This window comes from Colossoma macropomum, unplaced genomic scaffold, assembly GCF_904425465.1.
Source record: "Colossoma macropomum unplaced genomic scaffold, Colossoma_macropomum, whole genome shotgun sequence".
Classification (NCBI taxonomy): domain Eukaryota; kingdom Metazoa; phylum Chordata; class Actinopteri; order Characiformes; family Serrasalmidae; genus Colossoma; species Colossoma macropomum.
Genome location: NW_023494797.1, coordinates 4,042,897 through 4,061,284, shown reverse-complemented (window position 1 = coordinate 4,061,284; position 18,388 = coordinate 4,042,897). Strand labels below are relative to the sequence as shown.

The 18,388-nt window shown below is 38.2% G+C and overlaps 2 protein-coding genes across 3 annotated transcripts in view; both read left to right on the top strand.

Moving 5' to 3' along the window:
* Window positions 1-617: 617 nt before the first annotated feature.
* On the top strand, window positions 618-13,411 carry nod2 (nucleotide-binding oligomerization domain containing 2). Its single transcript, XM_036584506.1, has 11 exons — window positions 618-840; window positions 1,932-2,465; window positions 3,416-3,539; window positions 5,443-7,207; window positions 8,649-8,732; window positions 8,828-8,911; window positions 9,762-9,845; window positions 11,075-11,158; window positions 11,255-11,338; window positions 11,488-11,571; window positions 12,461-13,411. Exons 2-11 carry the CDS (start codon window positions 1,980-1,982, stop codon window positions 12,531-12,533), a joined length of 2,952 nt encoding a protein of 983 aa, XP_036440399.1. The 5' UTR covers window positions 618-840; window positions 1,932-1,979; the 3' UTR covers window positions 12,534-13,411.
* Window positions 13,412-14,886: 1,475 nt separating this feature from the next.
* The window catches only part of cylda (cylindromatosis (turban tumor syndrome), a), a 40,559-nt gene continuing 37,057 nt past the window's right edge, over window positions 14,887-18,388 (top strand). For both annotated transcript variants that reach the window (XM_036584062.1, XM_036584061.1), the window contains exon 1: window positions 14,887-15,328. The gene's annotated coding sequence lies outside the window, so the exon portion shown is untranslated. The remainder of the gene's footprint in view (window positions 15,329-18,388) is intronic.

Here is an 18,388-nt window from a genome sequence, read left to right as displayed (position 1 = left end):
ATGAGATTAAGAGGAGATCTCAATTCAATTCAATTCAAATAACTTTATTGGCATGAATTGTAATGAACAATTGTTGCCAAAGCAATTAAAATATCCTAGTAGATATCATGAGACTGAGACATCTGAGATGGCATACTGGCAATGCAGCAAGGCAGGCATGATTCAGATAAAAGGTGCATTTTTATATAACGCAATTGAATTTCTCATCCCACCTTGTGACAGTTTGAAGAGTGTTCTTTTGTGCTAATGATGATTCATTCAGAACCGGGCAATTCCAGGATGGAAAGGGCAGCTGTCTAACGTATCACATAACAGAAGAACGGTTATCTGAAGAGGATATTAATAGCACAGAGAAAACATTACTAAGAATAAACATTAAAAAAAAATGTAAAAATAAATAAATAAAAAATGTTAAGTTTCAAACCAGTAATTTGTAAAAGAAAAAAGTAAACATACTAGCATAACAGCACACTGCTAGCTAGCAATCGTCAACTAGCCTCCTCGTTTCCTCATACCACAGTTCCAGTTTTACTTTCGGTTCTTTATTGACTTTTTGCTGTACTCAAAGACAACATGCTTATTTTAAACTTGAGGGCACATTTCACCGAACAGATTAACAAAGGTGTTTTTTAGGTCGTCTGTGTTAAATGTTCGAGCCCGTCAGGCCGAAGAAGCTTACAGTAACAACAAATAATTTACGCCCAGGAATGAGGAAGAAGACTCCGAATTTCCTTTTTTTTCCTACAGAGGATTTCTGACAGTACACACCTTTACGAGCCAGTGAATAACCCCCAGCCGAGTTCACTGAATTTTTATGAGCAGCGCAGACTTTCTGAACAGGTATGTGACTCTTCATGCCTCACAGACTGACTGCATGAACTGTACTTACTGTATTAGTGCGACAATATAGTCAATACCGTTTTATCGTTGGTCGTTTATTGTTGTCTTCGTCGCGCGTGAATCTGTTTCACCTACAGTTCGAGCCGCTTAGCCTTCACAATTATAAGCAGCGTGAAGCGTTCTCTTAAAGGGGAATTCCACCAATTTTATCAAAATATCTGATGTGAAGTGGTTCATCGCAGAGAAACTCTTTTTCACCAGTGGTAATAGGGTTTTTTTATATTTAATGATGATGGTAAAAAGTTATAAATCTGAATAAATACATTTTCTTTGGGGACTGTTTTGTCTTACAACGCCCTGCATGTACTCCTGCACCATGAATGGATTAAAGTAAATGGATTAAAATATAACGTTATCTTTAGCCAAAACTTTATCACAAAACTATCATAAAACAATGTGTCAGACATCAGGCAATGTATTCATAAATCATTTCATGTAATAATTTTTTTGTGAGGGAGATTTCAGAGATATTAAACTCAAGTTTCTCTAGAATGGAGCATTTCACACCAAACTGCTCTGAATGGCTTTGTCTACATCCTTTTATTTATGTAGAATTTTTTTTAATCTGTGGAGTTCCCCTTTGAGACTCAGTCATTTACTGAACACAGCTGTAAATTAAAAATATAGACAGGCCTAAGGCTAATTTGCAAAGATATACATGACAGAGAGTGTAAATACATATTTTACCTGAGATGACACTACCTAGAATGACGGTGGCAGCTTAGTTGACTAAAACATTTGAAATGTAAACAGAGACTATTCTGCAGTCATAGCATTTTAAATGGACAGCTAAGGGATTTCTAGCTAGAAAGAAGAGTATTTACAGGTTCCTTTACTGACATATTTAGTTCTGTACGGTATGGATTTGCTTATCTTATGCTCTAAAACTGCCTGAAGCCCTTCTGGTAACTTCTAGAAGCTTCCTTCTTGGTGAGGAACACAGATAAAGGTTTCAGCAGCAATTGGCAAACAATATTTAAGATCTTTTCATCAGTTTTGGAATAACATTTTTGAACCTCTTCCACCTGTAGTGTGTGCAGCTGAAAGCAGGATACTCCAGATGTGAAGGTACTAGAGTTATGTCTGGACAGCAGCTCGTGTTAAAGCAGAGAGCTGAGCTCCTGGGGGCTCTGTGCTGTGGGGGAACGGCTGAACCACTGGACTGTGTGCTGGACCTGCTCCTCTCTTGGGGCATCCTTGTCTGGGAAGATTACCAGAGCATTCGGGGGCCAGCCAAGCCCCTCTGCTCCAACACCCGAGACCTCCTAGACTTGGTCTACAGCAAAGGAGAGGAGGCCTGCTGTCTCCTGCTAGCAGCATTTGAACAAGTTTTACCTGAGGCTCAGAAAGCTGGTCTCTGTTTTGGTAAGGCTAATTCAGTGGGAAGTTATGCCAAGTGGACTCCCACTACTTCCAGTCAGGCTTTGTTGACTGACAGACCAGCTCTGGTAAGGAAACTAAGGGACCATATTGATGGAGCGCTGGACGCTCTGTTGGAGGCTGGCTGCTTCACTTCAAAAGACTGTGATGAGGTGCTATTACCTGTGTACACGCCTTCACAGAAGGTAAGCAACACATACTTCAGAATACTTTCTACCCACATTGGACTAGACTCTTAAATGTCTCTGTTAACTTAGATTATAATTGCATCCTCATAATCATGTCTTGTTGGGTAATATTTGAAACTAAGTAATATTTCAAACATTGCTTAATTGTTTAACTGTCCTTAGGATTATGATTTTTGCAAATTTTCACAAGTCATTTGGCTCCTACATGCAACCCAAACTCTCATGCTTACATTTATGGCCATCAGACACTGCTAAAATTTGGTAAAATCATTCATGCTATTAGTAGCAGATGGGACCAGGCCCAAGACTTTGCCATTGGCTGATGCAGCTGGCTGTGGGACAGAGTGCTGAAGGCAGTGCCAGGGAAATCAGAAGTGCAGCAAGAATGTTTGTGTCCATGCTAGGCTAAAGGCTAACCCCAAGAGACTGGCTTGTTGCTTCCATACATATCTCTAATGTAACAAGCAGGAATGATGTTACCTCAGAATGCAATTGACTGCACAGCGGGAGATGAGGTTTTGCAGGGGGGTTGAAACATCGTTGGCTAAGCCTACCAGCTAAATGAGCTAATGATAGCATGTTCTGTACTGTGTATGTGTTACATTATCTGTGATTACTTGTGGCAAATCAGTGTAAGCATTATAACAAAACTAGACCTTATGAAGAATTTCAACTAGTACACCACATGAACCAGATGAACCGGGATGACGCCCACTATTACTCTGGAGTAGCCTAAGGTCACCAAGTGTTGACTAGAGGGGTGTGAAGCTTCAGAACTGATCATCCAACACCAGTACCTGACCTCATTATTGCTCTTGTGGCTAAATGCAATCACATCCTCATCTGACATCACATGCATTTAACATCAATTTGTAATAATAATAATAGAATTCTTGAGCAGATCCTACTGACAGAATCCCTGCCATGTTCTTCCCTTGTCTGTGTAGGTTAGAAGGCTATTAGACCAAGTGAGGTACAGAGGGGAGGGTGCCTCCCATGTTCTACTACAATATCTACAGCACATAGACGTTCCATCACAACCTATTGAAAAGGAAAAGCAACTCACTGCTGGTATGTATGTGGTTTTCACTTACTTTGCTCTTGAGTGGGATGTTTGTTTCACTCTCTCAAGTGACCTTTGATTATACAAACCTTACAGTCAATGCGAGAATATAGTTTGACACTGGTGTTTTCACTGTGCATCTTCCTCAGAATGGCAAAAGACAAAACTTATCACTTAGGATTTTAAGTTGTATCACTGTTTCCCTTTAGGTAAGACTCATATAAACCCTTACTATTGTTGTTGTGAGGCAATTGTCTTGGAAGTGTGTACAAAATAGCTGACATTTTATTACTTTGACAGCAGTTCATCAGATCCACACGGTGAGTCAGCAAAGCGGGGCAAAAATTTGATGCAACCCCCATCTAAGTTTAAAAAGATTGCGAAGTGGGTCTGCACAGATACCTTAAAGAACAAAAAAACAGGCACAGCAGCTGGGTTAGCTAGGTTAGCTAGTGTTAAGGTTATTGGTAATATAACATTTATGTCTGTAGGGTTACAAATGCAGCAAAACAAATTAAATGCATACATTTAAGTGCAGTAGCCAAGCATTGCCTATATATTCAAAGTACAATTAATGCATCAAAGTAAACAATACATGCCTAAATGCTCTGTTCTTCAACAGTACAGTAAATGTGACAATGGCAACATCAGACAGTAAATGCCTAAACATTCTGCTCTTCTAGTGTACATTAAATATCTCAGTGTTAGACAATATGAAACATTCTACTCTTCCAGAGTACAATAAATGCATCATCAAATATCAGTTTGAAATAACGGTCAAATCTTAACGTCTGTCTGAAAAAGCAAGTGTCTGCCAAAATCTATTTGATTGAATGAAAGCCATCCTATCTAGATAGCTAGCCAACATAGTTAGATATTTTTTTCTGCTTGTGAGCTGAATGAGCTTAGAAAATCTTTAATGATAGATTTAACATTGCAAAATGATGTCAGTCTTTGTCTTTCATCTTATCTCCATTTGTAAGAATTACATCCTGGGATACAGTCAAGAGACTGCCTCTTTTCACTGACAGGTTTGATATTCATCAACTTTGTCATTGCTGTATGTGTATGATAAAACCCACACCTGGTAGAAGTGTAAATTTGACCCGAAAAATGCTTCATTTGTGGTTAACTAACCAAAACTATTATGGTTATCATCTATAATAACAATAACAACAATAAAAATAGTAAATGAAAATAATATTAAGAATCTGTGCCCAAAGCAATGCAATTCAAAAACAGATATACTTATTTTACATCACATTGAGACAAACAAATGCCGCAAGTATTCCATTTAAAAACTGTTCCATTTAAAGACATATTATATACACTGTGCTTTTGTTTTGTATTACCAACACCACCCAAAAAATAACAAATTGCACAGAAAAATAACACAGCTTGTGCAGAAGCATCTCATGCACTACATTAATACAGCATTTAAATATGTAATTTTAAGAAAAAAACACACTACACAGTCACATCATTCTACCTAAAACACTGGTTTATTTCACATTTTATTGTTTCCAGTTGTCATAACCTTAACACTATGTTTGGTCAGTAGGGAGAGCAGTGCACTCACTTCACCTACGAGCACAGCCATTGGCTCAAGAGCCGCTGAATATTGTTGTTTTTTCGCTCCCTAACAAAACATATGCATGGATTAGTACCAGTGGGCTGGTGCTTGATTTCATGCACTGAAGCTCAGTTTCATGCTTGTTTCTACATCGTAAAAATGTTTCATGAATCAGACAAATAGTATTTTGTACGCCTTTTAAGACAGTCAAATCTGCTCTCTCTTTTATGCAGCTTTGGTGAATAAGGGCCATTGTAGTTCAGTTTGTGCTTCCCACCCAGGGTGTATCCGCTGCAGTAGTTATGTTTATTTTGACTTTTGATTTTGATTTGCCCCAGAATGCCTGCTTTACCAGAAGAAACTTCGTAGCTCTGTCTCTGCCCAAAGCCACTTCCTTGGTACTTATGGTGGAACAGGAAGATTATCCCTTGACGATATCTTCACTGAGTGCCTTTTACAGCTGGCGCACGACAACAGGGAGATTACAAGCCTGGGGTTGGAGGATGTGGTTGGTTTGGCTGGGACTCTTAATGAGGAAGCTGATACAGTACTTGTGTCTGGGGAGGCAGGCACTGGCAAAAGTACCCTGCTGCAGAGACTTCACCAACTTTGGGCTCGAGGGGCCTTGCTGAGGGACATTGTTTTGCTCTTTCCCTTCAGCTGTCGTAAACTAAGCGCAGAGCGGAGGATGCTGTCTTTGAAAGAGCTTCTGTTCCTGCACTGCTGCTGGCCAGACCGGGGACAAGATGAGCTTTTCCAGTTTATTCTGGACCACCCTCACCTAGTCCTGTTCACATTTGATGGCCTTGATGAGTTTAAGCAGAACTTCACAGATGAAGAGCGCCATTGCTCCCCCACTCAGCAAGCACCTGTACCCATGCTGCTTTTTAACCTACTCCAGGGTACCTTGATGAAAGGGGTAAAGAAGGTGGTGACCAGTAGGCCGCAAGCCGTGGGTCCAGCACTGAAACGGTACCTCCGCAAGGAAGTCCTTGTGAAGGGGTTCTCACCTGTGGGAATTGACTGCTTTGTTAGGAAACACCACAATGATCCCACCACAGCTTGTAGGGTTATAGAGTCCCTGCAGGCTAACACAGCCTTGCTTGGGCTGTGCCATATCCCAGTCTTCTGCTGGATCGTGTCTAAGTGTTACAAGGAGCTGCTTGGATGTGGGGAAGGTAGTCCCCAGACCATCACAGATGTGTACCTCATGGTCCTGCAGCACTTCTTCCAGAGGAGGGTGCCTCAGGAGCAAACAGCCCTAGGAAAGGGATGGCTGCAGAAACATCTGGACACAGTAATGAGACTAGGACAGCTGGCACTGGAAGGTCTTGAAAGTTCCTGTTACGTGTTCCCAGAGGGAGAGCTGCAGAAATATGGCATCACAGAACAGGATGTCAACCTGGGTTTCCTCATACATTGTAAGGACCTCTCAGACTCTACTGACTGCAAGCACTATGAGTTTCTACACATCACTTTACAGTGTTTCTTCGCTGCTGTCCATATCGTTCTCAATAGCAACAGCAACCGCTCTGTTATCCCAAAGCTCTTCCAATCTGAGTGCAGGCAGCTTTCAGGTCTTACTCGTGTGTGCCTTGGACACTGTATCGACCAGCCAGGAGAGGCTGACCCCAATGCAGCAGAGACACCAAACCTACAGATCACTGCTAAGTTTGTATCAGGTCTTCTTTCCCAGCATCATCGTGGCCTACTGTTACAGTCCTGTCCTGCTGCCTCGCTTGAGTGGAAGTCCAAGCAGGTACTGAAGTGTTTGTCCAAGGGCATGCAGAGGCACTTCAAGTCTATCCCTCGTCCTGTGGAGGGTGAGAAGAAGAGCATGCACGCCATGCCGAGCTTCGTTTGGCTCATCACATGCATCTATGAGATGCAGCAGAGTGCAATTGCAAAGGATGCGGTGGCTAAGCTAGAGGTAGAGCACCTGAAGTTAACATACTGTAATATTGGACCAGTGGAGTGCACGGCTCTGGCCTATGTGCTGAGGTACCTTCCAAATCCAGTCGGTCTCCAGCTGGACTACAACACCGTGGGGGATGTAGGAGTGGAACAGCTCCTGCCATGTCTACACATCTGTCACTCCCTCTAGTAAGAATGGAAATTTATTTACAATTCTATTAGAATTCATTATTACAATTATTTACTTACCTTAAAGGGGAATTCCACCTGCATAATTCAATTATTGAGATGTAAGCAAAGTCAATCAGAGTTGTTTGATGTGAAGCACTGTTCTAGAGAAACATAAGTGACTCGGATTTCTTTGTAATGGTGGTGATAGGAACCAGAGGTTGTGATACCTACCACACAAATATAGCCATTTTAACTACTGTCCGTTTCATAACTTTTGCACAGTCCAAACTTTAGAGTTTATTTTTTCCCAGTCTGTTAAATTTAGTGAATAATTGTGCATTGAAATGTACAAACGTGTGCCCTATGTAAAGGGGTGTGCACTTATTTATATTTAGAAAATCAACAAAATGTTGTTTGACCAGGATGTCCAAACCTTTGCATACAACTTTGCGTAAAACAAAGTCTCAGGCATCAAGCGATGTATCTGTAATGATTTTACATAATAACTTTCTGTGAGGTAGATGCTAAATGTTTTGGATGTCTGGTTCCTGTCACCACAGCTACGAACAATTCTGACTTTGAACAAAATTAGTGGAATTCCCCTTTTACCAACTGAATACGGTCTATTTGTGGTAAAGTAGATGGTGGTCAAATATGTGGAGCAGGAGGCAAGGGCTTCCTATAGAAGATCATTCCATTTGCTTGCTACTAACACTTAATAACCATTTATTCAATTAACCGTCCAGTGTGTACAACAGTCACAGATGTTGCAGCATATCACCCATAACATTTATCCATCATATTCCCAAGTTATTTTTCATTTCCTTGCTGAGAAACCTGGGAAATAGCTAGGAGTACTGCTATAAACTGTGGAGTGGTAATAGGGCTATGGTGCTAACAGATTCTTGGTACTAATTGAATCTAACTGAAAGGTCTTATCCAGTCTATGGTGCTAATGTGTGTATGCTGCCAGTGGGTCATTGGCACTAACAGAGCTACGACCTAACACAGCAGTGCTCAAGACCAGTCCCGTTGACCTTTTGCCTTGGAGAGTTTAATGCCAACCCTAATCTAACAGTTAATCAGGAGCATCTGAGTTCAGGAGCACTAACAGATCTATGGGACTAAAGAGTATGTATCATGTGCAAAAGTTAAAGTTTTATTTGTTCCAATATGTTAAAATAAATAGTACTTGTGCACTTAAATGTGCAGAAAATGGTACAAATTTGTAATAAAAATGTCTTTTTACTTAGAAAATCAACAGAACATGTAGTTTGTTGAAACTTTTGCATAAGACTGTTAATTACATACAGATTTGTTTTCCAAATCTGTAAAATACAGTGTACAGATTCTGCATGCCTGTGTTTGAATAATGTCTATTTATCATTTCTGGCTAAAATTGCCTTTTTCAGGCATATAAAATTTCCTTTTTTTGCTATTCATGATTATATTATTATAGCTTGAGGAACAATAACATATCCGATGAAGGAATACGCAAACTTGTCGGAAAAGGAGTGCACTGCGAAAGCTTCCAGAAATTAGCGTGAGTATAAAAAACAACTAGAATCACTTTCTTTAGTTCATACCGTAAACTGTTACCTCATACTATGATGTCTTGTTTTTACAATTTGCACACAGGTTATTCAACAACAAACTAACAGATGACTGCACAAAGCATATTGCCTGGTTGCTGAAGACGAAGAAGAACTTTCTCGCATTAAGGTACCACTTGAACTGTTTTAATCTGTGTTTCTTTAGGGTTTCTTGTGGACTCTTTTAGGTCTGAAGAACCTTACCTGCATTGTAATGATAAGGCTTCTGTAGTATTTTAAGAATTCTGAAAGAAATGGTACAAGATACAACAACAAAGGCCATATACGATTGCAAGGCTGAAGAAAAGTATGACAAAAGAATGGCAAAAAATCCACTTTCAATGCTAAATCAGTTTTGCCTTCAGTCCCCAAACAATTATCAAGTGCTGTTAGAAGAAAAGGTGATGTAACAGTGGTAGACATAGTGGTAAAAATGTTTTGGAATTAAGTTCATAGAGTGAAAACAAACATAATGTTTTTGTCAGACAGAATTTACTAATGACTGCTTTCAGTTTAAATTAACATTCCACATAATATCCCAGATTTTGTGGAATTAAGTTTGTAAAACAAAACATGTGTATTTACTTTATTATACTTTATTCAGTTTCTTTATTTGAGCTTGAGCTGTGTCTCGTCAGTTGGGAGTTACTAAGAATCAACATCTAGGAATCAAGATAGTCAGCCATTTGTCCACTGTAGGCTTGCACTGTAATAGCTGCATATGATCAACACATGCAACAAATAAATGTTAATCGCATTTATTTTTATAGGTCTGGGTCCTTGTATATCAAAACACATAGAAAATATTTGAAAAAAGTGTCTATCTAGAACAATCTCCAATCTATTCATTAAACATGTTAGAAATGAAAGACAAACTGAGAAACTGAAAGAGAAACTGATCTGTACTTTTTTTCAATCAAAGCAAAAATGTAATTAAAATATAATCTCGTCTGTTTTTCTGGTTGCCTACTGTTGTACAGACTTGGAAATAATAACATCACATCACAGGGGGCAGAGCAGTTGGCAGAGGGGCTGAGGTACAGCAAGTCACTGCAGTTTCTTGGGTGAGATTTGTTTCATTACAAACAAATTGGTTTTGAAAAATATGTATGTATGTATTTATTTATTTGTCTACTTGTTTGTTTGTTTGTTTGTTTGTACATTTTGTATTTAGTTATTGGATTTACTTATCAATACACACACACACACACACACACACACACACACACACACACACACACACACACACACACACACATTTTCCATTTTCCACTTATCCTTCTGGGTCGCGGGTGGTTGATGGAGCCTGTCCCAGCGGTCATTGGGTGGAAGGCAGGAAACACCCTGGACAGGGTATATCCAAAGCCTGTTTTGGCTAATCTATGCTTCCTTGTGTTAAATCAAGTGCACTGGTGATGGAATTTAATAGATCAAACTAGCTCTCATGATATCAACTATTTTTTTTTTTTTCAAAATAAGAAAATCTTGTTACATTTTATGGTATTTATTTTTTATTTGCATTTATTCTAAATGTTATTCTGTCAAAATCACACTTATTGCCAAGACAAGTAATCTTAAACAATGTGCTTAGGTGTCTAAGACTTTCGCACAGTACTGTGTATTAACATAAAGCATTGCAAGTAGCCAAAAAGTGCTCAATAAAATGTGCATGCCCCATAAAATGATAAATTAATGTTTATCATAAAACATGCCGGTAACTGGTCTACACCACACAAAATGTGTGGCACGGTAAATAAGACCTGTTCATAAAGTCACCATGATGGTGATTAGCACAATGGTGTCTTCTTAACGCTGCCATATTTTGACAGTATTTTTAAAGTTAAACGTGAAGTTGAACAAAAAATAAACACTTTATTCCTCACAATTAAAAAATAATTGATATGCTGAAATTCTAATGACCATTTCAGATTTATTTTCTGTTTTTTTTTTATCTCAGAAATTGAGTCAGTTTTGACTAGTAAGAAATGAATTTTCACGTGTAAATTAAATTCCTTTGTAAAATTCAATTTAAATTGAAAAGCAAGATTAAAAGATAAAACTGCTTGCAATAAAATCAATTTGAACATGTAATTAGAATTTCAACATTCAGTTAAATTACTCTTCAATGATCTGGATTGAAAGCTAAACCAACTTTCCACACACAGGTTGGGGGATTCGCCAAACATTGAATTTTGACCCAGAAAAAGAGGCTGTTTTAAGTACGGTGTCAGTTGAAAGTGTGAGAGGAATCTATCAGTAATGTTTGAGTAGATCATTTTATCGTGTTTTTTAGGCTATGGGGTAATAAAATTGGAGACAAAGGCACTGAGGCTTTGGCAGATGCACTAAAGGACAGCACTTCACTAATATGGTTAAGGTATGAGTGTTTGTTTTATTTGACTACAGTCGTAGTTTGGGGAAAATGACGCCTCTGGCTTTAATGTCTTTTGCTATTTTGGGACTGTATCTTTAGCCTGGTGGATAATAGTGTTGGCAACACAGGAGCCTGTGCTTTGGCAGAGCTTGTGAAGAGGTGCACCACACTTACAGAGCTCTGGTGAGTTGAACGATAAACGCACACTTTTAAAAACGGAAGACTTGTTTCCTTCCGTGGAAAATTTACTTCCTTCATCTTTTTGTGTTTCTCTCATTTATTTTCCCTTTCTCAATTTCTTGTCTCTCTCTGTCTTTCACTTGACCTCTCAGGCTAAACCAAAACAACATTGGCAGGGATGGTGTGGAGTGTATAATACATGCTTTGGAAGTGAACTCCAGTGTTAAAGAAGTGTGGTAAGACCATTTACATTAATAAACACGATTTATGTTATAAATCATGTTTAATAATGTAATAACAATGTGATCAAGTCCTCAAATGTCAAAGGAAATTGCATCCATACTATAGGCCACAAAGGCTCCTATTGTGCAGTGTATAAATGGCAAAGTGGTATCTGTATCTAGACTCAGTTATAAGCCTTTATGTCTGTAGGGATGTCACGATTACTTGATTAAACTTGATTTCTCAATTTAAAAAAGATGAATCAACAATCGTTAATTGGCAATTTAGTTAAGTTTATAAGTTTCTTCCTGGCTTATTTTTTCAGTTAAAGGACCCATACCATACACTTTTCTCATATAAGGTCCACTTATGACATTTTTGTTGTTTTATGTACCAAAAACATTAATAATTCATTAATCTTAACATTTTTCCAACCTTTCTTTATTCCTTAGAATTAAACAGGCTGTTTTTCTTACTATGCCTTTGAGATTGATATAAGTAAATGAACTCTGTTCTGATTAGCTGCTCGGTATTGTGCTTCATTCAAAAAGCAGTCTGGACTGCAACACTCCTTATAACTTCAGTTTGAATGGGCAAAGCTAAACTGCTGTAGGCTGAACAGACAGATATATGTATATATATATATATATATACATGCTGATTTTCATGATAACAGTAAAATAATTTCAGATGTTTACATACTATATCAAACTATTTCAGAAAGTGATGAAAGGTTTAACTGTTATTGTTTTGACCTTTTTAAAAAACTTTACGGTCAAAATAACCTGTAAATTTCTCGATAAAAAATATAAGCGATAGTAACAGCTCTAGTTGGGTGTATAAAATTAAATCTGATCTAGCAAATGTCACTAACTGAAAATCTGACCTATTGTGCTGTGGCAGGTTGAGGGGAAACAATCTGAGCCCTGAGGAGGTGGAGGAACTTAGTCAACGTGAAAGCAGGCTGACCTTCTGAGGATGAAAGAGCACAATGATGCCAACTATGATACACCTACAGACTAACCTCTTCAACTAGCACTGTCTACCCTAAAACTGTAACACTGGCCCACAGTATTGCCCGCCACTGGTCCCTGCACTTCATTCTTCATGAATATATGGAGAATATATAGGTCAACACTGTCTTCTGTTGTGCATTAGCACAGCAGACACCAATGCATGGTCTTCCTGCTGTATTTCTCAGTCTGAGCCTGAAACTGAAGACTGATAGAGATGTTACTTGTAGTATACGCCATATTTATGGCATGGTTGTTGCTAACGACATTTATTGTGCTATTTTATATGCATCTATACTGTAACTTTTTTCTTTTGTTCTTAATTTTCCATTTTTCCGTTTTTATATACATTTTCTCCCTAAACAGGCTTAAGTTGGAGGAATTTTTGTCATGTTATCCTTCTTTTTATATCTATTTCTTTTTTTTTAAGAGAAATTGATAACTGTAAATAAAATTACAGAAAGAGTAGGCCTCTAATATTTCAAGAATATGGCTGGAAAAACATAGGTTGAAAAGACCAAGCCGCCAAGCGTAAAAATGAAAGTTCCTAAATGGTTCTTGGCTTGGATAAATGGTTCTAAGAAAAAACAATGTATTTAATATAAAACAGGATTGGCCAATGTTGGCCTGTGCGGATGTTTGTTTAGGCCTACCAAAAAGGTGCCCTTATCCAACCCCCTCACCAGTGACAGAACAAACATGTTTTTATTCTGTGTGTAACTTATTAAACTCTTTTTACTTTTTACATTTCTATATTTGAGTATTTTGCTACCTTTTAAAACTTCGTTTGAAACCAGCCTAGCTTTTAAGAGTCTGACTACACACTCTGACCCAATGTAGCTAGTATTACACTACTTACTGAATAGATAACACTGACTGTCTTCGAACTTTGCAGGCAAAGCCAGATGATACAATATGAGGAGTGTCTAAGGGACAATAGCAGTGAAGGTGCAGATATTTGGTCAGTTTCCTCACCAATTAGGATTACAATGATTTTTACACATCACATGTTTTTCAAACTTATTTTTATTCATTTATTTGTATGTGTGTGTGTGTGTGTGTGTGTTTGGGGATGTATTACCCAGTTCTACTTTTTGGAGGGATAGCTATCTCAGATTGACACTGAAGTATCAATACTCCTTGTCCTGATGTTTCTTTTCTCAATCAATTCTCACATGAAAATATTGATATGAAGTGTTTTCTTTAAGCAGTAAAATGAATTTTGTGCTACTTTTCCTTCCACTCTCTCTCTCTCTGCTTCTCATACAGAAGCACAGACAGCCACAACAGTACATGTTCTATAATGGCAGATTATTTGGGGTTATTTCACTAAACCAAAACAGTCTACATTTCAGACAGTCATCTAGAAATCACAAAGAGTTAGTCTTTACACTTTTTACATGTGCACAGAGACTCTTAAAAGTTTCAGTATTGGTATATGGAAGCCCAGTCCCACTGTGATTCCCTTCTCTGTTTCTAGCAGCAGTATGTCAAAAAAATTGACTTAGTGTCTTCAAATAATCACATATTTTTACAAAACTTACTATGTTAATGACTTCTCACAACATTGACTTATTATGTCAAAAATAACGATTTTGTATGTCATAATAATTATCCCCAAAATAATAACTTACTTTTTGAAATGTAATTACTAAGTAATGTTTTGGCATAAGAGGTCAATATTTTGAAAAAAAATAAGTCATTATTTCATGAAAATGAGTTTCTTGAAAGTATTTTACTATTTCATAAACTAAGACAAAATTGTTTGACACACAGCTGCCAGATACAGAGAAGGGAATTGTAGAATGTTAAAAAATAATGGCTTAATATCTCATAATAATTATCCCAAGAAATGTAAGAACTCGTTATTTTCAAGTTATATATGAGCCATATATATATATATATATATATATATATATATATATATGTATATATATATATATATATATATATATATATATATATATATATATATGTATGTATATATATATATATATATATATATATATATATATATATATATATATATATATATATATAAGAACTGTGATATCATCCACACGTAATGAACATGCACAGGAGCCAGCTAAACCTCGGGGAATACGTCATGAGAAAAATCATATCTAAAAGTATGACAGAAACAACAGTGAGCCGCACTGGTACCCCTCACTGACTGGCAGTGACCCGGAATGATCCTCTTCAGCCACTTCTAGCAGGAGACCTGTGCCATACTCTTCAACCAAACTACTGGAAAACCCCAGAAGGTTGGCTTTAAGAGCGAGCAATCACAGCGACCAATCAGCGACGAGAAACACTCTCCTCAGCCAATCGGAGAAGAATGCATGTGGCCCAACAGGTTCAGTTAGTATGACACTGTAAATGATACCATTTAAATTTTAAATATAAGTCCGTTTTCATTTTACAGCGATAAGCTAACTACTGTTTGGAGCTTGTTTACTGACGCGTTTTTGGGTAGACCTTTGTACTGCTTAAAGAAAGTGTGCGGGAAAGTGAAACTGAGCTGGTTTACTCTCAGCACCACTGGAGAATGCTAGTCGGTGTTAGCCGGATAGCTCTGGAGTCGTACAGTCGTAGTAGTGACTGGGAAGCAGCCGGAGGAGACTGTTTTCTAGACGGCTAGCTTGATGGACCTGCCCTGTCTCGCATGTAAACACCGGGAATAAAAGCGCAAAAGGCCACACTCCGCAAAGAGGGCGGCTAGTTTTCATTCAAGGAGGAGCTGCTGCAGCTGTATGAGGTAATAGAAAAGTGCTTTAAAGCTAAGTTAGCTTAACGACATCCCCTGCGTAGCTTCCTTCGCTTCAGCGAAATTTCGTGAATTCCTCAATTCGTGCTACGACATTCATTGATAGACATTACTGTGTTATTCAAATCAGCAACAAGTGCGTGGCGTAAACGGTACTGTTTGTACACGTTTAGTGATGTTAGTGACCTACACAGCGAGCTGAGACACAGTGCTGTGTGAAACTGTAGCCGTTAGCCACTGTTAGCATTGATGACTTCACAGTGTTGGTTTGATTTACGGTGATGTCATCGCCACAGAGCGCATTTAGGCTCCCATTAATAGCTTGAGCTAGTGTAGTTTGGCTATTGCTAATGTGCTGATCTGTATTTGAGTAACGTTAACCTACATGTCCTTTTATCATATATACTGTAGTGATGTTGCCAGGTAGCTTAACTGTGCTAGCACTAGGAGTGTCCTCTCGCAAATATCAGGTTGCCGAGTCCCCCCCCCCAAGAGAAGATAAAGCTATCACAGCTGTCATCACAGACCTCTTTCCTCACCTGCCCATAGTGTGCTAGGTACACTGCATTGTGTTATCTAGCTAAGCAAGTTAAGTAAGACCCAACGTTGTCTGTCTCCAAATCTGACAGCATCAGTACTCTTGTGAATGGTATTTGTCTTGCTGTTGATTAGACCAAACGCTATGTTTGGTATGCTTTAGCTAATCCTTTACTGTCTCCTACTTTATCAGAGACTCGTTTGTTCAGAGACGTGCTTACCAGTATATCACGATCATTTAAACTTGGGTCATTAATCTGTAGTATTTTTCTGTATACATAATTGTTGTCCATCCTCCTATACAGACAGCAGGGCTGGGCAGAATACTTTGAAAAAGTAGTGAAGCCTGAACACTGAATACACCGTCCTAAATGTATCGAGTAATGTATCGCATTATACTGCGTAAAAAGGTAACATAATCAGAGCATGTTTAGAATACATTTTGATAAGACACGCTGGAAAACTCTGCTGTTGTAATTTCTGTTTACTTCATATTGTTCCTCACTGTTTGACTGACTATTGATTGACAGGTTTCTTCATGTAATTCATCTGTTAACTAATAATTCATTTAATTTATTTATTGAAATGTTTTGGTTCTCAACACCTGCTTCTGCATCTGCTCAAATCTTGCATGCTTGAATATAAAGTGAGTAGCTGTGTGATTTTCAGTTAATAAGTGTATGTAAGTCTAGTACAAAAGAGATCGTAAGCTTATCACATAAACATATCCTTCTGAGGAAACTGTTCAGTTCCATCATCCCTCAAAAGAGTTTAGTTACACTGAAAAATAAGCAGGAACTTTCCTGTCGTTCCTCTTTAAAGTGTGTTTTTACATGCTGTGCACTGATGCTAAAATGGTGTTTCTTTAAAAAAATGGTATATATTTTTTATTTACTTGGTGGGTATTCTAAAAGTATTGTCCTTAAAATGTAAAAGGTTACAGTATTCTGAATACTGCCTTTACAAAATAGAACTTGGACTGGAAAGATTCATTTAAAAAACGTAATTTCTGTATTGTAAATACATATTCCCAATACTTGTATTCCATTACATCCCAACCTTGTTCGACAGTAACATTTAGGTGGAATTAACCATGACATTTGGGGCTAATTTTGGCCTCCTGTTGCCGCACTATGGCACATTACAAGCACAGCTCAGATTAGTTTCAGACCTCTTCAAAGTGTAGCTTGGAAAGGTCATTAAAGAAGTTCATCATTTCAGTGTTTTGTTGAAATATTAGTCAGCTCATGTGCTCAGCTCATAGTGTTTTGCCATTAGTGAACAGGAAGACTGAAGGGTGAGTTTGTGTCTGTAAAATCCCCTGCAGCTTCACTGACACGGTCTCCAGCACTGGGGGAAATCCGAGCATGCACATGTTCAGTGAGTCAGTGTGTTCAGTGTTATATGTGTGTGCGTAAGTGAATATGAACTCAGGCTACTTTGGTTCCGTAAACAGTGCTTGCACAGTTGAGTTTACTCTTAACCTCACCCATTCCAACATATGTTCCATTTATGGTAAAGCCATTAGCCATGATTAGCTGGCAGCTTGAATGATGATGCATATTTAAAATTCTCCTGCTGGTCTCTCTTACAGTAAGAAAAAGGCTGGAACACCATTCTTCCGTATCTACAGGCCTTTACATACTGAGTGCAATTGGTGTAATTTATTCGGACATCAGTAAATTAATTTTAATGTGTGTAGCTGATGACTTCTTGCCCACCAAAGGCAATCTTTCGGAGGCCATGAGTGCAGTGTTAATTTATTCGCCCTCTGTTTGATTTTCCTACTTTCTCAGGAGAAACGAACCTCGCTGACCAATCATGGTCGCCTCTGACATTGGCATTGATGACCAAGATGACCGTTCAGCTGTGACACAGCAACTAGAACTTTTTTTTTTTAACAAATGTCAAAAGCAGGAGATTGTCTTTTGCTTCTGCTCTGTATAATAGCAGTTGTAAAGTAGCTCCTTAATAAGAAGAATGAAACTTTCCAATCTCCTTTCACTTTTCCAAAATGGAAAGTAAGCTACCCAGTGTCACCATTTGCCCGCGTTGCCAGGATGTGTTTTTGCAACGTTCTTTTCTCACATTAAAATGCTTTAGCCATTTGTGTGTTTTTATTTGCTGTGCAAAAAAACAGTGATATTCCAAAAACAGTGTTTATTCGCATCACCTTTGTTGTGTTATGGCCTTTACACATCAGTCCAAAATGTCCCATAGATATTTAACTGGGTTTAGATCTGGTTGCTGCAAAAGCCATAGTGTATGATGTAGATCATTTTCATACTTATCAAACCATTCCAGTAAAATGGCCCCACAGCATAACCTAGCCACCACAACCCCTACTGTAGGGGTCAAGCATTCCGTGACTGTACCGTTCTCTTGGTATGCTGCACGTGCACTCACCCACTTGTGGAGAATAGGATGACTAATTTTTTCTATACCTCTGTAGACTCATTTCTGTAGTGCCTGTTGTACTATTAAACACGCTAATGTGCATTTATCTTTGTAATG